Here is a 27605-nt window from a genome sequence, read left to right on the forward strand (position 1 = left end):
TTGATTGAGCGGAGCGAGCTAAGCGTTGGATACGTTGACTCTTGCATTTCGTCATACGCGAAATCTGTTTCAGATAGCTGAAGCAATTATTTTCAAATTGTGCATGGTGAAGTCCATGACGGCGAGTGCCATTTGTATGGCGTTACTAAAATTCCCCCAGGAATCCGCCCCAACGGATCTCAATGTTTCAATGTAATCCTTAGGAAACGTCTAATAGAGTAACCGCAATTTTAAAACAGAAACGGTATAGATGGATCATAATCATACACATTACGTCATTGGCTTGAACATTAACATTAACATATACTTCTATATAAGTATTTATATACTTCTTCTTTGTTGTTCATGTTTTATTGTTATTTATTGATTTGTTTTGGAAATTTCCATTTAATACGATTTTTACCCGATATGAAATAAGCTCATTTTTGTATGTTTACATATTTTGTTACTGCTCAATTGAATTTATTTATATTGAATGTCATTTTCAAGAAAAAATTACGTATTTTTGTATTTACTTTAAGTAAGAATAAGTCATCACTGTATTTATCACAAATTTCTTCTTGATCGTTGAAAGGTATGTGTAATATAAAATATAAATAAATCAAATATAGTTTGGAAGTTTTTTGACACTTTTGAAATGATAATTGAAATATATTTGCTTTCATCATTTGCCAGTGGCGAAGTGGTGTAATTTGTTTATGTTTATGATCAATACCGTTCCCGATCTTTTAGTGTGTGGTTAATTCTTGGTTTCAGTTTCAACATTATTGAAATCTCAACCCCCAATTTGAAACAAAAAATTGACACAGTTACAGTAGCAACTGCTGTTACATGTCTCAATTGTTGAAGCGTCTTTCAATTCTTAGCTGAGTTTAATTAAGCATTCAATAAAAACACAAACTAAGGAAAGTATTGTATATTTATTATAAATAGTATAAAATATCATATAGTTTTGGAACTATCTCTATAAAGCTGTGACTTTGACATATTCAACTTGAAGTGAGGAAGCGTCATTCCAACTTGGATACCAGCTGGCTTTGTCATCCCAAAATCGAAGAAATCTCTGCAAAAACAAAACATCATTATTTTTAATTTATTTAACAAATTTTATAAAACAAATAGAATGAAAAATACAAGAAAATGAAAAATGCCACATTATTTTATAAACAACGTTATATGAGACTTAAATGGAATAGTAGATTTTACAAACTAGTTTACATTTTGGAATAATGTAAAGATTATACGGTTGACTACGATAAAATAATAATAAGTAAACATAAAATGTATGGGTTTTGGTTGAAATTTTCATATTTTAGAATTAGCATAAATAGTAGTACATTCAGCAAATTTCAAAAATTGCTCTATCATCTTTGAGGTTCTGTTGGTTTAAGTATTATTAAAATAAAACACTTGCCATAAATACAGTTATTATCCCTGTAGATTAAAATTTTAAGGTAAGTTTTTGACTGAAATGTAGAGTAAATTTAGTCATTCTACTAATTTTGTTGTTGCGTTGTTAAAACAACAAAATTATTTAAAACAAAGTTATTGATTATACTTTATTGTCATAACCACATACTATAAAGTTGACCTACAAAAATCTTGGGAAAAACATGGAACACAGAGGAAAACAAGATTAAGGTTAAACTGTAGGATAAGGAGTCAACTTACCGAATCCAAAGTTGATTGATATATCTGGGTACAGTATTTACAATATGTAACTGTTTATATATTTGATTCATCCCTACAATATGTTTAACATTATTTACCAAAAGTGTAAAAAAATTAAATGAACAAAAACACCTTAGATTAATATTTGATGCATAGTGAAGAACCCAAATATTCCAGCATTCAATATCTAAAATTCCCTCCAATACCAGAATAGAATTTGTGATTCAATGATGGGAAAGCAAATTCTAAATCGGCCAAGAAACATGTTGAGATTTGACAGAGCTTAAGCTTATGAGGTGAATATAGTCTTACAGGAACTTCATGATCACGTCACAAAATTACTTTATGAAGACTAAAACAGTATCACTAATGTATTAATTACCGTACATTTGATCGAACAAACTTTATGACACAGCCTTGATTTTTTAACAACAGAGAGTAGAATTGACTATTAACAGCTGATGGATTTAAAAAAAACATCTGACCAAAATACACCATTAAGTATCTACATTGATTGGACATTTTAATGCGGTCTACCATAGCCTCATCTAACACAAGGCCGTGTTAGAGGTGTTGGTGTGTGGCAACCGCGCATAACAGAAATAACAAAGTTGTTAACATACAAATTTCCTATGCCGTCCATTATAAATTAGTGCACCAGCTGTTTCGGTTTGACGGGATAGCGGTGCTGCCACTTTTGTCTCGCCCAGGCCTTAATTGTGTTAGAGGAGGTTACAGGTCAACTATAGGACCATTTTAATGCAGTCTACTATAATAGTTCTGTGGATTTACTAATAATAGTATTATTGAACTAAGGATACATATCACAAATTATTCAATGATTTTTTGCATTCAAGAAGAAGAAACGGATACATATGGAACTAGTCTAAGAAAATAGTTCCGGGCAGTTGACAGCACCTTAAAAGCACCTTAAACATTAACCTTGATTTTTTTTTTTGTTCGAGGCTGGAGAAGATCCAACGCAAGGAATTATCTCCTCTCTCTTACAATTACTTCTGAAGAAGCCCTTTGGACGTGCAAAATTTTAATTTGTATGAAATCAAGTATATTATGAACAATGTGCTATCAACAGACTGATACTCTTTTCTTAAGTAATTTATTTGCCTGTCCTATCCTTCATACTAATTGGTTTCTCACAAGTATTCACAGGTTCGGTAATCAAATACTGATTTTTCTCTCTAGCATTCTAATTCATATCAATCCATGAAATCAGCCCCTCAAAAAAAAAAAAAAATAAATAAATAGCACACCCTTTACACAGACATCAAACACAAACATTGCAATAGCCTAACTCATTTTCCACCAACTTTAAAGACACAAAAATCCACTTTCAGAAGCTTTGAAAGACTTTTGAAGAAAACTCCAATCACAGCCATGCAAACATTTACATGCACACAATGGATTCCACACGATGCTGATGAAAAGCTTTGAACAATCAATCATGTATGACATTTTATTTTACCTCTAGTTTGTAGTAAGTGTCAATTATATACTTCGGATAGTCCACCCATGTTAGATTCTAGAAACAATTACAGTTAAATTTGAAAAAAAATTACCTACAAGTAGTTTTTAAAATAAAAATAAACTATTGCATTATGTTTAACAAATTGACTCTAAATGCATAAGCAAGGGACACTGAACATCTTCCTCTTTGCCATTGACCAGTGTTGCCGAATAGTCTGTGTCATACAAACTTGTTCAAAACTAACATTTACAACGGATTAAACAGTCATGTTCCCACAAATTTCAAAGAACACCTAGGTTGAGTTCAGGAGGTTGTTAGATCCCAAAACTTGTTAATGCTGTCTACTCTTTATTCCGTGATACTATATAAGCCAATAGTGATTATTTCGTAAAATAGTAAAACTAAACACCTCATCACTGGTCTCATATCTTTCCCACTAAAAAAGTCATTTCAGTACCGCCCACTTCCTGCCGACGCTGTCCGGGTGAAACAATTTGCTGATAAAAATTGTCTGGTTAAAGAGATGTCTCTTCTGCCAAGTGTAGTCCAGTTAAACCGATGTCCGGTTAAAAGGTGTCAGGATAAGAGGGAATCTACTAAGTGTCTAATTGTTGTCAGTGGTAATTGTGACATGGTAGACAAGACATGTGTGAGCAGGTATAACGCTTCCTACCAGCTCTTCCAAAGAAACTTGAAATTCTAATGATTTGGACCTGACACAAAAAACATGGAAGTTGAACTCCTGATCTCCAGTGATAAATAGAGGAAAACATCTTAATTTCCAACCCTAATTGTGTATAATCTATAATGTTAGGATTTTAGGTTGAAAGTTTCAACCTCTTTCAACTTTAAAAGATATACTTACTTTAGGATCTGTGTTTTTCCAGGGTTTGTTGGGGATACTGTCAGGAAAGTCTCGATTTCCCGCCACATGAACTCCGAGTGAAATGTGAACCTGAAATTTAAGTATTAGTATATATACATATTGGGATTTTCATGGAAGCGCTGTAATACTACTGGTAAAATATGTACATCATATCAACATTACATTTTGGATACATCTTGTAAAAAAATTCGGTGAAATACTGTACACACATTGATCTAAAGGCGGTTTTAATTTTTTACTTTCTCCACCTATACATAGTGTATAATATGGAGTAAGTATTCTTTTTGCAAATTTAAGTTTGAGATTTGGGTGAAATATCCGTTTTGGGTCTCTTGATCCCAAAAAAGTAGTTTTCGGAGTGATTTATCTCTGTGTGTGAGTGTATGTGAACGCTTACACCTGTGAGAACTTCAGAACTCAGACTACACCTGTGCTCTAATTTCAATAAATTTTGGTACGTAAGTTCTAATTTATTGTCTCTCCAGGTATTTTTTTTTTCATTTTGATTTAAAATAGTGTTTTATGTTTAAACCCATAAAATAACAGAAAACCCTCTGGAACTAATTGAAACTAACTTGAGAAACTTAAGAAAAAACTGCTCAAAACATTTCAACTAAAATTTAGCTTTTTATTGTAGTATACACTCATATAACTTACTGGGAACCAATAGTTAGAAATAAAATATTCGTTATGATTGAAATCATACAATATCGGGTGTCCGAAAAAGAACTGAAACATATTAAAGGCAAATACTGATACCAAATAAGAGACTATGTTTAATGTTTTATATATGTATTTAAAGCTTAAATTCTTAAGTTTTATTAGAAACTTAGTATAACTCGATATGAGCACCTTTAGTGGCCTGGCAAAAATCTAAGTGAAATTTGACCTTTTCCCAGGTTTTGGTAAGTACTTCAGGGGGTACAAATGGTGCCATTTAATGTGACATGTTAAATGAGTATTTTTCCCATAGTTGGTGACATTGAGATGGGGAATGGCCCTGTCTATTTTCAACAGAATGGAGTGCCACCACACTACAGTTTGCGTGTGCGAGAAGCGCTGGATACTCGTTTCGACGATCGGTGGATTGGCAGGGATGGAAGGGCCCATCCAATGGCCTCCTAGGAGTCCAGATATGACTTCTCTGGACTTTTTCCTTTTGGGGCGGTAAATAATTATGTCTACCCAGTGCAAATTCGAGATCTGAATCACCTCTGACAGAGAATAGTTACATGTGTTGGTGCAACATCCTCTGAAGTACTGACCAATACCTGGGAAGAGGTCAAATTTCGCTTAGATTTATTCCGGGCCACTAATGGTGTTCATATCGAGTTATACTAAGTTTCTCATAAAACTTGAGAATTTAAGCTTTAAATACATATATAAAACATTGAGTAAGTCTCTTATTTGGTATCAGTATTCACCTTTAAAATGTTTCAGTTCTTTTTCGGACACCCGGTATTTACAAATCCAACTGTGCAGTAAGTTTTCTATTCTTTTCCAGATATTTTCTTACAATGGTCTCAGCTGCACTTAGATTAGTTGGTAAGGTAAGGAAGAAGGAACACCTGGATTGGACATCCTGGGTAAGGAGTGACATGATTCTGGGGTTGGGTGTACAAAGTGACTCACCTATCCTATCAGAGCTGTCACCGATACCGCTTGGCTATCTGCTACCGTTGGTATATCCATTCAAATCTGGGTTCAAAGGACCTTGGCTCCATCAACATCTCTACTATATTATTACTTAAAATATGAGTCTTTATTCCTAATTAATAGTTCCCAGTATGTTACAAGTATACGGTAGCATACTTTTTCTTAAGGCATATTACCTACTTAAGAATGACACTTTAAAGTTACAGCCCAGATAACTTATGAACTTTCCGAGTTTTCCAATGAAGAAATTACGATTTATATCCTAGAACACTAATTTACTCTTGACAAATTATCTTTTGAATTTACTATACCATTCTATTTAGTAGATTTACTACACTCTGATTAGTCTGCTATAAGGGATGTATTCTTCAAATCAACTTACCTCCTTAGATAAGACTGAAAAATTCACAGTTCGCATTTGGTGAACCTCTTCATTGTCTACAGTAAATGTAATTTGATCTATAAACAAAAAACATATTAAATATCAAACCAATTTTAATATGAGCGTTTTTTTTACATAAAATAATTAGTCATAACTTCATACAGTAAACTGAATGTCTTCTTATGAAGCCTTGTTCTACATTTTCTTAAACTTATTGTATCAATTATTTCCCCAAAAGTCACAGATTTAATTTTCTGCAGATCTAGTTTGCTTGTAGGAGAATTAAGTCAAGTGTATGGTGATGAATTTACTTTAACAACTTGGTTTGCTGATGACAATCTTTTTTTACAATGGTCAAACATGGTTCTCGTCTAAATATTTTGTGAGATTTTATGTTTAAATAATTAATTAAATGTATTATGTAATCATACATCATCTTTTGTATAGTCTTTTCCCATTTTAAGCCTGCTATCTCAATAAAAATCCAAAAAGTAATGGTTACCACATATGATACGTACCTGGTGTCCAGACAATTTTGAACGTGTGAAAGTCCTGCGCCCAAGGAGTATCCTGAGTTTTCTTCCCCAAGGATGACTGAGCTCCTGTTACTCCGGCCTCCAACGTTTTCCATCCAAACTCGGAGTCATCCATGTTGCCCCGAGACAGACCAACCACCACCCTCTCTGAGGCCGGACCGTTCACTGGCTCCAGCCACAGTTCTGACAGAGAAAACAAACTAGTTTTTATTTGTTGAGTTTCATCTCTTTTACATTTTTTAACCCTTTATGTATCTTAGAAAGGAGATGTTGTACAAGTATTGTGATAATTGTGTGATGCAAGTTTTGTATACTGATGAATATAAACTCACTTACTGGACTTTATTTATTAGAGTGTTTAAATTGTAATAACTACTTCAAAAAATTAAACGGAAAGTAAATAAAAGAAACGTCTTATAACACTTAAAACATATATTTACGCTTATACTGTTACTCACAAGACGGTAAATATACAAAAACGATGGTAAGTGGTGATCGATTTCGATTGGACACTCCAATCATCATCAGACCCAATAGGCGAATGATGATTGATGATTGAATGATGAATCATTCGCCTATTGGGTCTGATGATGATTGGAGTGTCCAATCGAAATCGATCACCACTTACCATCGTTTTTGTATATTTACCGTCTTGTGAGTAACAGTATAAGCGTAAATATATGTTTTAAGTGTTATAAGACGTTTCTTTTATTTACTTTCCGTAAATTTAATAACACGTACAATGCTGATCAAGAAGTTATTTAAAAAATTAAAGCAATACCATAATACTAAGAAACACCCAGAATGTAACACCTAGTAACTATGAATTTGGAGGCAGGTAGACATTCCCATGTTAAAATGTTGTAAAATGTTGTAAAGTGTTGTAAAATGTTGTTAAAATTGTTCATCCTAGTATTAGGATGAAAATAGACATTTTGACTTAAACCACTAACAGAATGTGCTTGTGTCGGTCTTATCATTGACTATTGGATACAGAAGGTTTATACACCAACTGTTTCACAAATTCAAATTGAAAAGGCAATATACATGAAGGTATTAGCATTTTTCATGTCACAGCAATCATCTAGTATCAAAAACTAAGAGAGAAAATCAAATTTTTACAGTAGCACTTAGTGGACGACTTATTCCACCTTGCTCAATTTGAGGGAAAAGATTAGCTCCTGCTGGTCCAAAGATGGGATATCAACTTCAGGATAGAAAATCAATGCTAGTGATATTATTTGATCTATATATTTTACCATCCAGCCTCACTGTTTTCTTTACTTATAAGTGTATTTGTTTATATAAAAGTTTACTAAAGGTCTCTGACCCATGAAGAATGGCCTCGAAGACAGGTTGAATTGACTTACCCGGTACAATCCATTTCCCTTGTGGCAATTTGGCTTTGATTTCAACAGTTCCGTATCGGAAACTTAGTTTGTCTTTGGTAGAGAGTCTTGCGGACATGATCGGGGGAAGAATCAGATAACGGATGGCTTGGCGGTGACATTGCTGGGCTACATTGGAAGTACAACTAGAAAAACACATACAAATCAAGTGTTAATTTTTGAGTAATCACAAAGAATAAATAGGTGAGATAATTAGCGATTTATACCAGCTATTTAAAAAAGTTCAGCAGTTCTTATCCATCAAGCATATCCACTTAGAATGCCCCAGGACACCATAAAATTATTAATATGAGTAACTCTTTATTAACATTAATGACAAACAAGTTCTCTATTCATGATTCTATTCCTTTGATATAACAAAATTGCAGCATGTATGAAGAAAAAATGATGACTTACCCTTCCAGTAAATATTCTCCACTCCTCACAAAGGAATCGTTGGATTTGTCCTCCAACAGTGTGGGTTTAATCATCAATTTCCCATTGTCCAACCAACTGTTGGATGTATCTTTTGTGAAAACCATAAACTCGTCTTCCTACATAGCAAACAAAAGCGGTAGCAAATTATTTGGGAGTAGTGTACAAAAATTAAAATAGTTTTGTAAACGGAGTATTTTTCCTTAGATATTACCAAGAGCTCAATTTCCAAGTACATAACATCAGGTCCACAATACACAATATTTAGATATCTCATACTAGCTATACCGATACATAGATACATATATTTTTGTAAACACTAAAAACTAAAAAAAAAAACAACAGTACTTACAGGTGAATCTCCCCCTATTGTCACTTGATGCCTCCATCCCTTCATGTCATTGAATTTTTTGTTGAGAAGTACGTCTCCACCACATACAGAAACTGTGTTTCCATCTCGAGTGGTCTTGGTGGGACGGCACGAAGGATCCGGGATCCTATCAGGTATGAATTCGTCTGGTTTGTTGTGCGGATTGTCTACAAGCAACAATCAAAGTTATTGTATCGGAAATTAACTGCCATGACAGTACTGTAGGTCTAAAAATTGTATCACTTGCATAGTTAGCCACAATAATAGTCACAACTCAATATGGTAGAGTGCCACTATTCCAAAAACCACTATTTGGTAGATCCGCCTATTCTAAGCTAAAGTTTGGAAACTATTTTTTAAGACGTTACAAATGAATTTAAAACATATCCTGCGGTTGCAGAGACATCATCATCATCTTCTGAAAACCATGAACATAATCTGCTATCGCGATGATTAATTATTACAGAAATCCAATTATTCAGAATTCCCAGTAATCCAAACAGGGTTCGGTGGTTGCAAGTTATGTTTAGTTAGTTCGGAATAGCGCGGGACTCTACTTTAGTAAAATTACAGTATACACCGTAAGTTACAAAACCATGACAAAAGTTATTTTCAGTAGATAAAAAACCTTCCTTCAAAGAGCTAAATCTTTGTTTCACATGATTTATTTAGACCAGCTTATTCTATAGGAAAAGTACAAAGGCAGCTTATTGACAATATGGGATGAAATATTATTTTTGTTTGCTTGTGTTGAGGCTCAGATTCACACAAAAGGCTGATTACCCAACCTGTCCTCATTTAAACTTCCAGTGATTAATTACACCCACCTACTGCGGTCTGAAAACTATTAAGTAAAACCCCCCAAACTATCAACTGCTTCCAAAGATTTGTTCCACATACTTTCAGCAGATATTAACCTTGAAATGAAGCTTTTGATGACTTCAAGAAGAGCAAGGTATTTTTAGTAGAATGTAAAACATTAGTTTTACAATTTAGAACGAACGGAAAATTATTACAGCATTGATTCTGAATTCACTCTGTGAACTGGAAAAGACAAGGAAATGGGTGATTCTTCTAGGATGTAGAGACAAAGGAACTATTTGCTGAAAGTTGCTGGGATTTTTTTAAGATTTTTTAAGCATATGAAAACAGAGAATAAAGGCTGGTAATCCAGAACATCATCTTATTGAGTAGGAATCTTGTTTATTGTTTTTTGATAAATGAATCAAAGATTGAACATATTGTCATTATTGTGTGGGTTCAACCAAAATCTATATTTTTGCGAGTGTAAGCCCTGAAGCAGCCGCTATATTTACTCCACCATAAGGACATCACTGACTGGCAGCTAGGTCTAGTTTTGAACCATCATAAACCTACCAACTTTTCTTAAGATTTATGGTGTTTATGATTATTGGATAAGCACTAACCCCTCAACCAACCAGCTTAACATAATATCAACCCAAAAAGTACCCAACTAGGCATTTTAGAGATTTAAACTCATTTCCCTTATTGTGGCAGATTACTCAAAAAACTTACTCATCGTCACCCTATATTCTCGGTCTAGCCCATTATAGGCTAGCTTGTCCACTATGACGTGTATCCAGTAATATATGACATCTCCCTTTTTCACTTGAAACTCAGGGATGTAATAACTCCATCTTCCATTTCTCTTCTTGGTGATGTCCACTCCGAATTGTCCATGCTGGAGCCCTTGGAACTCTTCATTTATGTTGATATGGTAAGCAACGAGTTTGATTTCTGGGTCATCATCTATGAATAAAATGTAGTACGGTAACTTAACTAACAGTATTTTTTTTTTTGTTGGAAAAAATTATTTTTGCTTGGTTAAAGTTGGGATGAAGACACAATGTATAATATTTACCCAGTAATGGATCTAAAAAAAATCATTGGTTATGAGGGTGAAAAAATATACTTTTTAGTTAAAAACCTTGTGTGGAGGGGTTTTCACATTGAAAATTTACAAAACCAAACACCCTTGTTGCTGCTTGCAGAAAATCTGCAGATTCAAAATTTGCAGTAAACTCAAACAGTCATTAGCATATTACGTTTTTGAAATTTTAATATCACACAGTATCAACAATAATATAAAGAGTTTAAGAGAAGAATCTAACAAGGAGGTATATTTGGAGGTGAACAAGAGGTAGAGGTGTAGAACTATTGTAGTACCGTGCAACTAACAAATATAAAAGAAATAGACAGAATAATAAACTCACCCTTGAATTCATTTGTATACCATACTTTTTTATAAAGCATTTAAAATATTAATTTTATTCGTCATGATGTAACAGTTTTATGAATAAAAAAAACATAAATGATAGTTTAACAAAAGTAAACAAACGCCACAAATATAATACAATTTGAAGCCTCTTTTTAAAATCTTTGCTGCAAGTACTTTAAGTTTAAGTACTGCATTGCTGGTTAAATACCTTTAAATACTGTTGAAAAAATATTTGTATCCTATTTTACACTGTAAATTATTCAGTGTTTACAAACTGTTTTATAACTATTATATTCTATAATATATAGTTATTAATATTTTATGTATATTTTTTAAACTATTATTTTACAACAACAATGCTACATAACAGCATATGCCAGTTATATTGTTGCATTAACCATTCAAAAAGGTTTAAAGAGTAATCAAAATAAAATATAAATATAATTAGGGAAAACGTCCTTCAAATGGGAGCAGTCTTCAAACAATTTATTTCAAAATATAAATATAAAAGTGACAATTAATAATTAAATATATTACACAACAAGAACATTTAATAACTAAAATACTACTGATGGTTATGAATCAAACATAAATAAATCTAATTTAGATTTATTTATGTTTGATTCATAACCATCAGTAATCTAATATAATATTTGGTTAAAGAAGCCTACCAAGGAAAAGGTAGAACCTACAGAGCATCCATCTATGGTTAATAGTTCAAAAGTTAGTTAACATTATGGGTTGTAATAAGAATAAGGTAGAGAGGAATTAAATAGATAAAAGGCATATAGTTACAGAATGTGAAAACCCCTTAGAATAGTATCTTGGCTCTCTCTATAAATCTATAAGGGGATATTTTTACTCCATGCTTTAATCTCTCTATTTTTACAATTAAGAAGTTGATCCACTAAAAAAATAACAAGTTTACTTCAAAACAAAAATACAATTAAAATGTCTGTACCAACTTGTATGCTAGCATTATAAACTGTTCACTTACCTGGTATAGAAATCCTTAACCCTCTTGGACTAAGAAATTCCAAAGATGCCTCGGGCACAATGTATCTTTGACTTTGTACACCACAAAGTAATGCAGTGAGTGCTAAAACATGACAAACCAAGTTGCTCATTGTTACACAAAACAACTCATCTGACTGAGGGGTTAGATTTGACTAAAATCAGCTGATTATACCAACTACCAACCAGCTGATATGAGCAACAAGAAATGCGAGGTCATCTCTGGTCAACCGGTTTTGTATTTGTGCAGACTTTCCTCAACGAGCTAAGGGATTCCCAGATTTAATATAAGAATTTATTAATAACTACAAACTACCGTAATGTGTTAGGTTTGTTTGCCCGATATCCGCTTGCATTATCAATTCAATCCCTATGTTCTGATTTTTTTAGCTCTGTCAACTTAAAGTCATAATTAATTGAAAAAAAAACTATCATTTTTTATAATAAGCTGTAAGCATTCTATTACAAAATTACAATCACAAAATTACAGAATCAACATTACAAAATTGCAAACAAAATCACATTAGTGCATTTCCGTACATAACATTTTGAACTTTTATCGTACTAAGTTTAGGCATACACCTAATTTTCAGGGTTTGGGTTTATTTTCGACTACAGCGACTTAACGAAACCTAAACCTTACTTTTGATAAATAATTTATTGGCTATATTAAGTGGTAGGCCTGTACCACGTTAAATTTGCTTTTATAGTCTCAATTTACTTTGTTTTGGGAACCGCCGGCCTCTATATAATTATTGAGCTTGGGGAGTGCGGCATTTAGAAGCAGATCGAGACAATCACGTTGAAAAGTTCATCATAAAAAGTTAATGATAATATTAAGGAAGCTCCTACAATGTTTAAAATGTACTATTGGTGTTCCACTATAGCCTAAAGTTAATTGTAAATTTAACTCTTTACATGCGAGAGTTTTTTTTAACTAGCCGTTTCAGTTCAGTTTAACAATAAAAAGATTGACTTAACAACATTGTTCACTAACTTTACTTAACAGCATTGTTGTTTTACTTTACAATATTAGTAACGGACCAATGAGGTTCAAGGGTTGAGAGAAAAGAAGTAAAACTGTAATACTTCGAACATCAACTTATCAGCTGTTAAGACCAATTTAATTGATTAAACAATGATGGAGTGGCTGGGACAATGAGCCGTATTAATAAAGATTAGGTAAACCTTTTACTTGCGAAAATTCGAACAAATCCTTCTTTTTATTAATAGGCCTACGGCTCAATGAGTCGTGCATCAAATCAGTGGCTCTGAGAAGTTTTATAACCAAAAACATAACCTCTCCCGAGAACTATGAGTAGTGATTTTTAGTACGGTAATCAAGAAACGGTCGTAGGTAAGTTAGTGTACGCAACTCGCGTAATTTTAAAGACACTTGTGAAGGCTCGTACCCTAAATTTTCTACTTGTGTGTTAAGAAGATTACCCTTACGCGATCATTAGGTGAACAACTATAAATCAATTTATATCACAAGAAACAATAATGTAATGACTGTATGTTCGTCCTTAGGCATTATGCACTCCATCATTATCATTATTTGAGATGGGAACGCACTTTGGTGCATAGGCCTATTTTATAGTGAAGAACGAGTGTAGTAGAATTGAGTGCGATGATCTGAATAACTCTGTTACTGACTAAGATCAGCTCGATACAAACTACAAGTACTAAAAAATCATAATAAAAAAGATCGGCTGTCTGATCACGTGAAATTTTTTGTGTGTAAATAACAATTGGGAAATTGTTTTATGTTTATCTATGTTTGGGAAGGTTGCTGTCTTGATTCAGATTTCATAAATTTCTACACGAACACGATTAGTAGCTCAACGCGCTAGCACCTAATTGAGTTACCGTACCATGTTGAGCTTTCAATTACAGTATTGACTTCCAGTGCAACAGAAGGTTAAGGCCTCAATGCTTGCATTTGATTTGTTTACCAACTACTTTTATTTATAAAACAATGATAATATTTTGTTCAAATAAAAGTCAAATTTTTAATTCTTTGGATTAAACTGTGGGGTAGTGGTATTGTAAATTTTGTTTAATAGCAAAGAAGTACACGGTACATATTCTGATTTTACTATCTCAACCCTATAAAGGGAAATAAGAATAAAGCTTCCACTGAAGCTGTACATAAAATATTGAAATACAGTACTGACTCTTAACTATGACTAAAATACCCCCGCCGCAGCAAACCTGCCGACTAAGCGAATTTCCATTTGTGTGAATTGATTTTTAATTAAATCTATTTAAATAAATTAGGTTAAACGAGTACCTAGGTTTGCTGCTACAAGGAAACTACTGTGGGGTTTTTTAGTAAAATATTAATAGCTTAGTGTAAAATAAATAATTTGCCAAGTTTTATCAAAATATATCCATAAACAAGCAAACTACAACATTTTACAATATTCTCCATAAGAATAACATTCGAATTTTAAATTGATAACTTTTTGAATTTTCTCCGTTACTAATAACCGTACAAAAACACGTTGATATACTAAATTATTTGTTTTTTTAAGCTCTTTAAAAAGGTCTATAGAGTAATTGGGAAATTTTGTGTTTTGAGGGTCAAAAATGAGAAAAACCATTTTTTACCCCATAAAGCCCCCCGGAAAACCCCGTTCCCATGGTCCGATCATGCTGGTTCGTGAACTCATTCAAGTTTATCTTGCCTTACACCTTTGAACCAAATTTCATCAAAATCGGACAAAAATTACTCAAGTTATCGTGCGGATGGACACACATATATATATATAGATAAATAAAAATTTGAACGAATGGTGTTTTTGGCCTCTGGTGACATCAAAATGAAAAAGTAAATCGGTCCCGGGCCTAGGTCTTACCGTGCCACCTACGGTAATAGCTACTTCCCTATAGGAAAATTCGCTAAAATACTAACATCCTAACAATTAATAGCCTAACAATTAGGCTAGTCCCAGAGAAGAGGAGGTTAACAGGAATTCCATCATCACTATTGTAGCAGTCTGCATCTAACGTAGTTACCATGACCAACCCGTTCACTGAATTGCATGTTGATAAAAACAGTGATTGCCGAATCGCCTGCAGGCTTAGTCCATCAGTCATTAGTCCGTTTCCTCGGTTCTCAGTCCAGTCCAGTCCAGTACGCTGTCTGCCATGGCCCTGTCAGCTGTGTTATCAGTGTGTCTTCTGTGTGTCTGTTGCTTGGTCAAATCTCAGAGACATTTTGTACCAGAGGCTAAATTGGAGTTTTTGAATCCTGATGGTCTAAAGATTTCTCTGCCAGGTATGTAAACATACTTGTACATACAATCCAGAGTAAATAATATATTTTTCACCACTCTTTACAGAAAGTATATTTTGATAAGAGCTGATGATACCAAAGAAATTAATTGTTTCCCAAGCTCTAATTTAGAACATGGTAAAACCACCAATCAGCTGATTTGCCCTTGCTCTCAATCAGTTGTCAGTTCTACATTTGCCCACTGCATTAGTGTTTGATTACTATTTATTACTACTATTGTTTAAATCAGCTGTTTTGCTGTTTTTACTGTTTAACAATAGTAATTTGAACAGGAAATATGCACAAACTGATTTTGCTGTGTTTTTATCTTCTAGTGTTTGTTTACTTCATAATTAATGTAACCATGAACTTAAACTAATGTTTACATTGTTATATAGGTTTGCTATGATTTTTGAAATTTTATTTTCAGTTAAAATTTTACTGATGTACCTTTTTCTGTATGTTTAGTATTTTTGCATCAATGAAAATACTTAATCTTAACTTATACCTTAAGTGATTTTCCAACACTTGCTCCAATTATTTCGGTTTGGCGTTTCTGTGTTCAGCTTTGCTTCACAAGGAAATTGAGCATGTACTGGAAAAAGCCACTTTTAGTAGTGCAACTATAGACCCATCTTTATCCATCCATGGCACTGGTTTCTATAATATGCTTACAATATTTACAAATGTTATTATTTTTATTTTAATTGTGAAACAGCACCAATTACCATGGGGCCCTGTTGTTATTTTAGTATTGTAATTCTATAAAATACTACAGTTGATTTTTTCAGGTTATAGTAATACAATTCATTGAATTATAGTTTACCCTTTTAACTTGTAATTAAACTATACAATTGCAATTGATATTCTAGAGGTGGAATAACTTTTGCCCTAAATAAAAAGTTTTGACGATTAATGGTTTATTTTTAACACCATTGATATTTTTAGGTATTTTTTTGCAAGAAAACCCCACATCTTGTTCCTAGCCTTGACCTTTTGTTAGATAGCACACTAAATTAGTACCACAACAACATAACATCTGGGTCTCAATGTGGCCTGTATTTGGACCAGAAAATATTAGAAATAAAGGCGAATCACTCGGCTTTCCCGTCTTTCAAACCATATTTTTTTTATTGCTAGACAATTTCCGCACACAATGATTCCAGTGACTTGCAGATTTGTATCGCTTTTGGGCCAACTTACTAGAAACAATATGGTTTCTCAAACAAATAGGTTCTAATGTACCCAAGAATTCCCTGTAAAACTCATACAAGTAATCATTTAGCGAAAATAAATAACATTTGAATTCCAAATCTTAACACTTAACACTTTTTTCAATTTGTTTTCTTACTTTGAATCATTTTCAGACTGGAATCCCGCAGTGAAACTAGTCGCTTTTCACATCAACATCAACGAAGAGTTCTCTGGCGTAGAGCATGGACAATACGCTGCGGACATCACTAGGAAGAAATCCGGTAGATGGACCTGGGTCATACCTGGGTTCAAGGTTAAACAAGGAGATACAATCTATTACTGGATAAATGTGATTGAGGATAACCAAAGCTACAATGGCCTTGATAGAGAGCACAAGGTCACAGGTAAGTTTGTATTAATTTAGAGGATTACCTTTGCACTAACTATGTTTATTGGACTAATCAAAAATATCAAGATGAACAGTTTTTAACTTTGTATGTTACATGTGGTTATGGATAAAGAGGGGTGTGGTGTATGTGTTAGTAAATGAGTAATTTTTGAACTAGAGGCCATCACGTGGTCGAAAACTCGACCAAAAATATGTAATATACAGACTCCTCCATTTTCACCCCACACTGTAAATAAAACAAGTGAATGGAACTTCTTCAATTTGTTTTGATTTTCTGTTTATATTTCGTTGTTATTTTGTTACCATCATGGCAACCCATAAGGCCCATGTTAATTTTTTGAAATTTCAATCTAATTTTTATGCTTATTTTTGAGAATATTTTATATTATAAAGGGATTCTGCACATTTACAGAAAAATATCTTTCTAACAGTATGCGTAGATTTCACTCGAGCTGATGGAAAAAGGTTTTGAACAAACATGCTTGCCTATGAGTATAGAGATGGCACTCTGAATCATCTGATCTTTGAAACAAACAGATTCTACTGCTTTGACAATATTTAACAACAACCTCAAAGATGTGTTTTACTTGTCTCTTTACCTTTTCAGTAAGTAACCCCCACGAAGGAGATGTTGATAGGATTCCAACTTCTCCAGCAACGACAACGCCCAAATCTTGCGTTCCTTCCCAGTCAACTGTCAATGGGAGAACAGCTTGTCAACTGGAAGTGCTCCTGGACAAACGCTTTGACAACTTGGAGGGATGGAGTCACCAAGTATCTATAGGAGGAGACCATCCAGTGAGTAAACTTGAGAATAATAAATTTTTACTTATAGATAACTCTTTAACACAACTTCCCAATTAGTTTTACCATTACCGGTAACCAAAGATGGGAAACACAACAAAGCGTATTTAACTCAAATATCAATCAAGAATGAATAGAGAAAGGAGGGATTATACCATAGACAAAAAGAATTAAATATAGACTGTCAGCTGTGCTGTGTTTACCATAAGTTCTGGCGCACACCGCTGGGAGCGCCATGTAGTTACGGCCTACGCGCTGCGTAACTACACAGCGCTCCCAGTGGTGTGCGCCAGAACCCATGATAACCATGGTAACCACTGCACGGCTGACAGTCTATATTTAATTACTTTTGTCTATGATTATATACTGACTAAGTTCAGCTGTTTATTATTATTAAAATCCCAGTGATAAAGGACAGCTGTTTATATTTAAACCATTGCAAGCAGTCACTCATCAGTGCCTGCAAAAAAGTAGTAGTTGAAAATGGACAAACATACTGATCTGGAAATTCAAAAAATGATTTGTAAACAACTAATTTTAATATAGGCCTAAGTGCCAAGTAAAAAGTAAGGCCATGTACACATGTGGGCTGCAGCGGCCAAAGCTGTGCTGTGAATTGACCGTCACTCGACAGCCAGTACAGTTTACCTAATTTTTTCCTTTGTTCCGCTTGACAATTCCTTTCAGTAAAAAGTTAAACTTACTCTTGCTACACAAACTTTTTTAAAACAACATTTTTATAGTCGTTGCATTGCATGTCCCAAATGCATCTTCTTTCTGTACTTCTTCAACGAACAGTTCAGTGTCAAAGTTTTCTGGTTCCACAGCAGCTTGCATGACCATTGTAAACTTACAATACAAACACTACATCAACTACAGCTACAGCTACACACTACAACAACACACAGAGAGAGAGCGATGTCCACAGGACGAGCGCGCAGATGTCTGTGATCCTATATAGTAGCAACTGCAGTCAACCGCAGCGGCTACCACCCTCATGTGTACGCTCTCATGCCAACTCTAGTAACTCCAACAGTGCGGGAGCCGCGGTGGTCGAAGGGAAATCTACAAGCACCGCGGTTTGTTGTGGTTGATTGAAAGTGGGAGTTTGCATGTGAATAGTCCCATGAACCTTAGTACTTTCAACCGCCGTGGATTCCACACAACCCAGGTACCGCCCTCATGTGTACAGGGCATAACATAAACAGTTGAAACACTAAGTAGATAAGAGTGGCGCGGCCAGTTGGAGGGTTTAAGTTAATTTTCTAATCTGATATTTTTTCAGGATGATGAGTTTACAATCTTCTTGAAGGAATCTTACGCCAGCTGGGTGGAAGGTGGGAAACTGTACATCAAACCCTCCTTGCTAGAAGAAAAATACAACGACTCATTCGTGAGGAGTGGAGAATTGCTTCTCCCAGGGTAAGCTATTATGTCGTAAATGAGTGTTTGTGACACAAGTTAAGTAATGATAAGCATGCAGTTTCATCTAGTTAACAAATACTTAAGAATATAATAAAACTTATCACACCTTGTAATCAGTTTCTCCATAATTATTGTAATTTACTTAATGATGTTAAAATAAAATACAACATCCTGTGAAAGGAGGCAAGATGAGCATGATGAAATAACAAGTCTCACTCATTCTTTTGAATGTACCATACTTTATTTACAAAGCCCAGCTTCTCCAACCATGAGCTCGGCCACAAACTGAATTCCTCATTTTATTAACTATGTTATAGCGACTCCTCATGGTTAATCTTGTAATAACATCTCATTTCGCACCTGACTGAATCTGGATTTGGACCCTCAGTCTATAATGCTGTCTCCTTGGAGATACAACACCTTAGACTGGTTGGCCATTAATAAGACCTAGCTGTCACACAACAACTAACTATAACATTGTTAAGTACATTTGAATTTCACTGAATTCATATGCTCAAAAAATCTTTTTTGTGTCAATATCAGCTGCACCTCATCGGTCCCTGTTCAGTGCAGTAAACGAGCGAGTGCTTTTTTGATTCTCCCCCCTATCATCTCTGCTCGGCTGACTACCAAAGACAACTTCAGTTTCCGATACGGGTTTGTTGAAATTCGGGCAAAGCTACCACAGGGGATGTGGATTGTACCAGGTAATCTATATATTCATACTCATAGCAAGTATAAATTACATTGAAGAATAATTTCATTCATGTCACACTGAAAAAATTAGCTGATTTGAGAGAATTCAATTTCAGTAAGTAAGGCTGAAAAAATAAAGTTTTGACTCTTGTCAGTAATTAATTTATGTAGTTGAATCATTACATTTTAACACAATTGTAACACATAGATTAGTAGCAACTAAATTACATGCGCTTTAAAATAGATACAACAACTTTTGAATACAGGGTGTGTTAAAGTTTTAAGACTGGTATCAGGAAATTGTGTCTTCTTTGAAGGCATGTTGAAGTGACTGAAGTGTTTCCACTCCAATTGCACAGGATTTTATAGAATAACGCTGCTCCTTCAAAAGCACACACTATCACACAACACAGGTCACGTATCACATAACACACATAACTTTGCTCGTAAAGCTTTCTTTCTAGCGCGTCGCTGGCAACCGGAGGAGGATTCAGTAACTTACCTGAGACCCTCCTGCACCCAGGCAGAGCCATCTGCCGGGTCTGGAAGCGCTCCGCTACATGGGACATGATCAGTCTTGTAACGTAATTAACATCCCCTGTACTATAACGAACACAGCTTTGTAAGATCTTTAGTTTCAAAATGATGTTATATTTGTTTTAATACGAAACTTGCATTACACACATTCTTACATTTTGCACCATGTCTCTTTATCCTTCCTAACTTACAAAGATGAAAAACATTGAATCTAGGACAAAACTGAAAAAAATCAAATTTCAACAAATTAAAAACAAGTTTGTTTTATGGCAGAACTGTGGCTGGAGCCAGTGAATGGTCCGGTCTCAGAGAGGGTGGTGGTTGGTCTGTCTCGGGGCAATATGGATGACTCCGAGTTTGGGTGGAAAACGTTGGAGGCCGGAGTAACAGGAGCTCAGACATCCTTGAGGAAGAAAACACAGGACACTCCTTGGGGGCAGGACTTTCACACGTTCAAACTTGTCTGGACACCAGGTACGGATCACATGTGCGGATGATGCATAAATTTTTATCAAATACAAAATGAAAAGAATTAAACATTTATTTCCCATGTAAAGCTGGGTTTTCCTAGACACGAAAACAGAGTGCGGAGATTTCTGCTTGTCCAATGGCGATCCGCTGAGCATCTAGGAAAACAGTGCCATTAAACTACCTAAGACAAGAGGAGAACAGACTCCGCTTGCAGCCAGTTTTATAAGTGAATGAAGTTGAATTGAGCCACTGAGACTGTTTTGGTGTAAATCACTGATTTCTGACTAACATGCCAAGTTTTTATCCTAGGCAAACTGAGTGTACAGCTCATTGAGCTAACATATTATTAAGTAATCAAATATTACAGTAATTTTAATACTTTAATGCTTTTCATTGAAATGGCGACCATAGAGATGAGTCTAGGATGAGTCTTGTTGTAGGATGATCTTAGGGCCCTATTACACTAGGTCACCAGGCGACGTCACCGGTGGCGTCACCGGTGACCTGACTGGTTGGTGGGCACTGGTTCTTATGGCGCCTATTACACTGGGGTCACCGGTTGCGTCACCAGCCTTTTGGTGACTGACCGGTGACTCTGCCCCGTATCCTGACAAGTAACCACTGGTGACCAAGATATTTGTCGCTGGGTATTGAATCAAATGGCACATATTATACACAGTCACCGTGATTGCGTCACCACTATATTTTTGTATTCTGCAAGTTCAGATTGTTTAATGCCAGTGTAGTGAGTGGACGTAATGTCAATGTCTCTTTAACACAATCCTCTTGGTTTTTCCCTTTCTTGGTATCTTTTTCACCACTACATTTTACACTACTGTAGACTGGCTTTCTTTCACTGAGTCGTCTTCCCTTTTTCCCTTCCCTCCATCTCTTCCCCGCTTAATCACTAATTTTTTTTCACTAGACATTTTTTAAACTGAAGAGTATTACAGGTTAAGTGTAAAACAGGTTAAGTGTAAGAGAGGGCCATGTGGCCCTAACTTTGCCTGATTAAATACATCATTTTCATTTCAAATCATTTTTCATTTCACTCTTAACTCTTACTTTTAAACTGAAATAACCATACAACTTAACTATAATAGTAATTTAATAGAACAGAAGACGCGGATTACAGAGCACTTTGTCCTTCAACGAGGTACCAGCGCTGAGGTGGCGTCCCATCTCAACAATTGATAATTGATAATTGAATGTATGTAGACACTGAAGTGGAGGAACTTTGGGGGTTGGTCTCACTCCTGGTGACTTCTCTGGTGTTGAGGCTGGCTGCCCGTACAGTAACCAGGCGACGTCACCGGTGACGCTACCGGTGACGTCGCCTGGTGACCTAGTGTAATAGGGCCCTTATAGTCTTGTTAGTGACTAAGGCCGACATATTCCTTAGACACAGCAGTTAATTAATTGCCCATACAGCTAATGGCAACTAAGGGACCTACAGTTTATAGTGGAATCCGAACCACATTTTTGCCTTGATATTAACAAATTGGTCTAATTATCGGGATAGTACTGCGGAAAGTGGTATTACTCACTAGTGCGGTAGTGATCCACACCAGGGGGTAAGAAAATTTAAGGGAAGAAAGGGAGTTTTAGACAGTAGCATTTTCTGTGAGTGGCTCATTCTACAATATATCTTTAGTAAAAAATACCCCTGCCGCAGCAAATCTGCAAATTTAAATATGTCAGATTTATTCTCTATTTAAGTAAAATTAGGTTTAATGAGCAGGCTACCTATTTGCTGCTACATTGAAGGATAAAAGTGTTTTTAAGTAACATGTTCATAGGTGAGCAAAAAAATATATTCTCCAAATGTTAAGAAATATATTCATAAACAAGCAAACTACATTAGTTTACTTATGTACACACATTCTGGTATTTTATCTGTAACCTTTACCCTCAACAACGCTTTCTACAAGATTATTTATGATTCAGGTAAAATGCAGTTTTTCGTGGATAATCAACAATTCCAAGAGGTTGCCACTGGAAGTTATCCCATTATGAATAAAGAGGTAAGTTGCAGGTAAACTCTCTCTCTCAGATTAAATATACAGTATAACCAAGGGGGACTATACAAGGTGTGCCACAAAGAGGTGGCTATTTTTGAATTAATACATCAGATGTATTGAACACTCTACAAACTTTTACAAAAAATGTTCATTTGTCTAACAAACTCTACTTGGGTAAGGATCCGAAGAGGGGATTCATACAGTCAAAAACGCTCTTGATATTTTGACACCATTAATTCAATAATATAATTAACATCCAAAAAACTGTTGTAAGCATATTTTTACAGTTGATATATTAACTTAAACACTAGAAAGTTTATGAACATTCAGCTCAACTTTTTTTAGTTAGCTAACTGAAATCTTTTCATTAAAACTTCTTAAAGAACTCTTCAAATCTATTTTAGCTTATAGTTACCAACATTTTTCATTTTCAGGTTTATGTTTCACTTGGCGTACATGTAGCTGGATTGACAGACTTCCCTGACAACATTACAGGGAAACCCTGGAAAAACAGTAGTCCAAAAGTAAGTACATTGATATCTATAAGAGACAAGCTGTTACCCGCGAAGTATTGATAATACCCCCGCCGCAGCAAACCTGCAGACTAAGCAAATTTCCATTTCCCTGAATGGATTTACACTAAAATGTCTCCTTAAAAATATCACATTTATTCCCTATTTAAATAGAATCAGTTTAAAACATACTTAGGTTTGCTGCAACAGGGAGGGTAAAAGTGTTTTTTATGTAAAATGTTAATAGTTAGTAAGAAATAAAAACATTTTCCAAATTTGGGCAAAATATGTTAATAAACAAGCAAACTACAACAGTTTACTTATTCTCCATAAGAATAACATGGGAATTTTAAATTTACAATTTTTTTGAATTTTCTCCGTAACCATTAGGCGCATTACAACGCTTCAGTATACTAAATTATTTGTATTTTTAAGCTCTACAAAATAGTTTAGAAATAAATTGCAAAATTTTATGTTTTTTGGGTCAAAAATGGGAAAAACCCATTTTTACCCCATAAAAGCCCCCAGAAACCCCTGTTCCCATGGTCCGATCATGCTGGTTCGCGAACTCGTTCGAATAAATGTAGGTTTACACGTTTGTACCAAATTTCATCTAAATCGGATGGTTTTTGCTCGAGTTATCGCGCTAACGGACACATATATAAATATATATATATATATATATATATAAATATATGAATTTGAACGGATGGTGTTTTTGGCCTCTAGGGACCTCAAAATGAAAAAAAAATCGGTCCCGGGTCCAGGTCTTACCATGAGTACTACGGTAATAGCTTATTTCCTATATGGGAAATTCGCTAAAACTATTGATTGCCATAATAGGTTGGTGGCATTTCAAGTGGATTTTCATGGTTACTTCGAAGAACAACATTGGAAGAACAAAATAAGCTGTCAGGGCAGAGCCCTATGAGAGCATTAAAATAACAGATTACTTTAATCTCCATTAAGCCTGTGGTTATATAGGCTCTATTTTTGGAAAAGATCAGCCATGTAAATAAAGTAGTCTTCACGTTATTGACATACTCCAAACATTCATATCTATAATTTTAGTTCCTTCCATCCGAGTCATTGAGATGATCAGTAATGGACTAAAATTATTAATATGCTACTCCGTTTCCCAGACATTGTTGTTGTGAAAAACAAACACGATACTGTTTTTGGAAAATTTGGAAAAAATAACGTCAATAAGTTGATGAACTAACTATGCACTTAAAAATAAAACTACCCTATTCCACAAAACCACAACAATTTAGTATTTGACAGTTCCCATTGTGTATCACAGCGTTTTTTTTGTTTTTTTGCTGCTTTTTTCAAATTAGCTGTTATCATAAATTCAAACAAAAAGTCAATAGTGCCTGTTGGTAAACCTTGTAACTTTATTACTTAGCCGCTTTACCCGTGCCTTGCAACGGGGTCAAGATGCAAAAGAGACAATTTTGGTTCCTTGAAAATAATGGCAAGAGGCTTAAGAGCGCTAAGAGAACAATTATTATGTTCCCTAGATCTGCTGTATGTAGATATCTCGTTGAAAGGAATTCATGTCGAAATAACGTTGGCTATATAAATATATTACTGTTAAGTTAACTGATAATAAAGTGTACTTAAAAAAAGACCCATCACACCAATAGATTCAAAATATCCCTGAGAAAACCCTTGTAAAGTGGCCATCTACTTTCAAACTATTTTAATGCATTAATTAAACGTTTTTTTTAGTTCTTTGATTTAAAAAACCCCAACAAATCTTGAAAAATAAAACCCCCTCACCTGACATTTAAAAAACACTTAACAGATAAACTTTTTTAAAAGGTTATTTTATAAATTAAATTTGATATTTTCTAGCCTATTGTGTGGGAGAAATATGACTTGTACATTATGGAAACTTACAACATGATGGAGGTAAATAAAATACAATTTATGAGGCTAACACTGTTTATTAAACTGTTTAACATTGTTGCTTTTACCTATTGCATGCTAAATTGTCTTTAGCTTCAAACAATTTTGCATGTAACTGGGTATTTTGCCATTAGTCCGAAGAGGCAATCAAAAAGTATTCTAATCCAATAAACACATAGCCTCTGATTATAGTTGAATTAATTTAGATTTAGTTGGAACCAGGCAGTTAAAAATATGATTAGTAAGCCAATTCTAACAATCTATTCATGCTTTTAATCCTTTAATTGCATATTTAAAATAATTTAACATATACTAATACCTTGCAATACAGTAGAGCTCCGGTTAACCGAAATAAAGAGAGGAGAGCGGTTTTGGATAACCAATTTTTCGTTTAACCCATCGTATACTAAAAATAGCCAATGTATCACCACAGTGTGTTAGAAAAATGAATTTAATAGAATGTCTATATAATTCAGTGTTTTATTTCAGCTACAAAAATGTTACAAAGGGATAGAAAATACTTTAAACCAGATAACTGAAGTTATTAAAGCACTTTACAAACCTATATTATTTTATAGAGCCATTTCGGTTCAAGAATCAAGAATTTATTTACCATTAGATAACACAGTTACAATAGGCTTCGTCAACATATAATTTTTTATTGAAAGTCAAAGTAAATCAACATTAAAATACATGATTTACAAATTCCTCAGTTGAATAAAATGCCTTATCTTTAAGCAACTTACAAACAGGTGTACCTATAAAATTTCTTAAATGGTAACATTTTTATATCTAAAGGCAATTTGTTGTAAAATAACATCTGATGGTAACTATGACTATTGAAATATTTTTGCAATCTAATACTAGGCCTAGCTATGTGGTCTCTTTGTCTAGTGTTATAGGAATGGACAGATGAGTTTGTATTAAACTTTTCAATATTCTTCTTGACAAAACAAAGATTGTGAAAGATAAACAAACTAGGGAGAGTAAGTATACCAAGATTAGGGAAAAGGCTACGGCATGAGGCCTCTGCATCTAAACCAAACATTGCTCTTATAGTCTTTTTTTGCCAAACAAAGGTGGTTTTGGCAGCAGCTGAATTTCCCCATAATCTGACACCATAGTTGAGATGGGTGTGAAAAAGACCATAATATATCATAATAATTACTTCTGGTTGACCTGGGTTTTGGTTAACCCGAATTCGGTTAACAGGGGTTCTACACTGTAGTATTTGTAGTAAGTATTCTAAATGATCAAATATACTAAATAGTAACTGTGAATTGCTTTTCAGTTAAATATATCATCAGAATTATTTTTTTTCTTAATACTATAGTCTTATTATTAGTCCTACTAGTGTTAGCATGAAGAGTAGCTTAAGACTACAACTGACTTTTAGAGGCATGGCTAAACGATGAGTAAATACTCATTGAATCATGGCCGTTAAAAACTATGAGCTTGCAAGTTCTGGTGCTTTTAGCACTGGAGTTCGACCTAAACAGCTGGTATGAAAGAGTTACCATGCTAACGTACACACACACATATTGACCTCTCAGGACGTCAAAACAAAAAATGTTGATTCCGGTTCTAGGTTTTAGCGTGAGATTAAAATCAATATTAATGTTTCAGAGGTTCCTCAGATTTTGGGACGCCAAGAGCTCTTGGTACCCCTCTTGGAATGAGAACTCAGCCCTGCAGATAGAATCAATCAAGATAACTGCTATTTAATCAGCCTTGAGAAATCCTTAAATATCTCCTTTTTATAACAAACCAAATAAATATTTCTTAATTGACTGTGTTACACTACAGTTGTGTGTTTGTTTTGTAATAATATGGTAATAGTACCTAACAAAGTAAGTTATATTTTGATCAACATTGCGATGATTAGAAATAAATTTAATAGAAATTAATTGTGTATTGATTTTGATTTCCTATTAATAAATACTAGAAGTCTTCCAGTAGTCAAAAACTCGACCAAAATATCTACAGACTTCTCTATTTTCACCCCACGCTGTACATAAACCATTTGATTAGAATTTATTTAATTTGTTTTGGTTTTCTGTTTATATTTCGTTTTCATTTCTTCCCCAGCATGGCAACCCATAAGGCCCATGTTTAATTTTCTTCAAATTAAAAATTAATTTTTTGAGCTTATTTTTTACCCCATTTTAATTTATAAAAGGATTCAGCACATCTACAGGAAAATATCTTTCTAACAGTATGCATAGATTTCCCTGCGATGCACACAAGCTGAGAAAAAAGGTTTTACAGAAACATACTTG

The 27605-nt window shown here is 34.3% G+C and overlaps 2 protein-coding genes across 4 annotated transcripts; one reads left to right on the top strand and one right to left on the bottom strand.

The window, feature by feature from the left end:
• Nucleotides 1-901: 901 nt before the first annotated feature.
• LOC129003086 (beta-1,3-glucan-binding protein-like) lies at nucleotides 902-12260 on the bottom strand. 2 transcript variants are annotated; one of them, XM_054431310.1, is made up of 10 exons: nucleotides 12047-12260; nucleotides 10347-10580; nucleotides 8793-8977; nucleotides 8423-8559; nucleotides 7988-8151; nucleotides 6600-6800; nucleotides 6082-6158; nucleotides 4023-4112; nucleotides 3155-3211; nucleotides 902-1063 (listed from the first exon to the last, which is right to left on the bottom strand). In XM_054431310.1, the coding sequence occupies exons 1-10, from the start codon at nucleotides 12174-12176 to the stop codon at nucleotides 965-967; spliced, it is 1374 nt and encodes a 457-aa protein (XP_054287285.1). In that variant the 5' UTR covers nucleotides 12177-12260; the 3' UTR covers nucleotides 902-964. The 2 variants fall into 2 exon arrangements, with proteins under 2 accessions (XP_054287285.1, XP_054287286.1); XM_054431311.1 differs by lacking the exon at nucleotides 3155-3211 and having other exon boundaries at nucleotides 12047-12259.
• A 2919-nt stretch (nucleotides 12261-15179) lies between these two features.
• On the top strand, nucleotides 15180-27200 carry LOC129003048 (beta-1,3-glucan-binding protein-like). Of its 2 annotated transcripts, XM_054431255.1 has the most exons (10): nucleotides 15181-15346; nucleotides 16711-16941; nucleotides 17554-17744; nucleotides 19036-19172; nucleotides 19719-19882; nucleotides 20682-20882; nucleotides 22827-22903; nucleotides 23335-23424; nucleotides 25273-25329; nucleotides 26953-27200. In XM_054431255.1, exons 1-10 carry the CDS (start codon nucleotides 15217-15219, stop codon nucleotides 27049-27051), a joined length of 1377 nt encoding a protein of 458 aa, XP_054287230.1. In that variant the 5' UTR covers nucleotides 15181-15216; the 3' UTR covers nucleotides 27052-27200. The 2 variants fall into 2 exon arrangements, with proteins under 2 accessions (XP_054287231.1, XP_054287230.1); XM_054431256.1 differs by lacking the exon at nucleotides 25273-25329 and having other exon boundaries at nucleotides 15180-15346.
• The last annotated feature ends 405 nt before the right edge of the window (nucleotides 27201-27605 follow it).

This window comes from Macrosteles quadrilineatus, unplaced genomic scaffold (genome assembly GCF_028750875.1).
Source record: "Macrosteles quadrilineatus isolate MER2022 unplaced genomic scaffold, UCM_ALF_1.0 Scaffold_9__3_contigs__length_116548681, whole genome shotgun sequence".
Classification (NCBI taxonomy): domain Eukaryota; kingdom Metazoa; phylum Arthropoda; class Insecta; order Hemiptera; family Cicadellidae; genus Macrosteles; species Macrosteles quadrilineatus.

Excerpts from the sequence above, each read along its gene's own strand:
- LOC129003086 (XM_054431310.1), bottom strand. The coding sequence starts at position 12,176 with ATGAGCAACTTGGTTTGTCATGTTTTAGCACTCACTGCATTACTTTGT. Across the intron at positions 10,581-12,046 it reads GTTAAGGATTTCTATACCAG|ATGATGACCCAGAAATCAAA; the intron begins GTAAGTGAACAG and ends TTTTATTCATAG. Across the intron at positions 8,152-8,422 it reads GGAGAATATTTACTGGAAGG|TTGTACTTCCAATGTAGCCC; the intron begins GTAAGTCATCAT and ends GTGTTTTTCTAG.
- LOC129003048 (XM_054431255.1), top strand. The coding sequence starts at position 15,217 with ATGGCCCTGTCAGCTGTGTTATCAGTGTGTCTTCTGTGTGTCTGTTGC. Across the intron at positions 16,942-17,553 it reads TAGAGAGCACAAGGTCACAG|TAAGTAACCCCCACGAAGGA; the intron begins GTAAGTTTGTAT and ends TTACCTTTTCAG. Across the intron at positions 25,330-26,952 it reads AAACTTACAACATGATGGAG|AGGTTCCTCAGATTTTGGGA; the intron begins GTAAATAAAATA and ends TTAATGTTTCAG.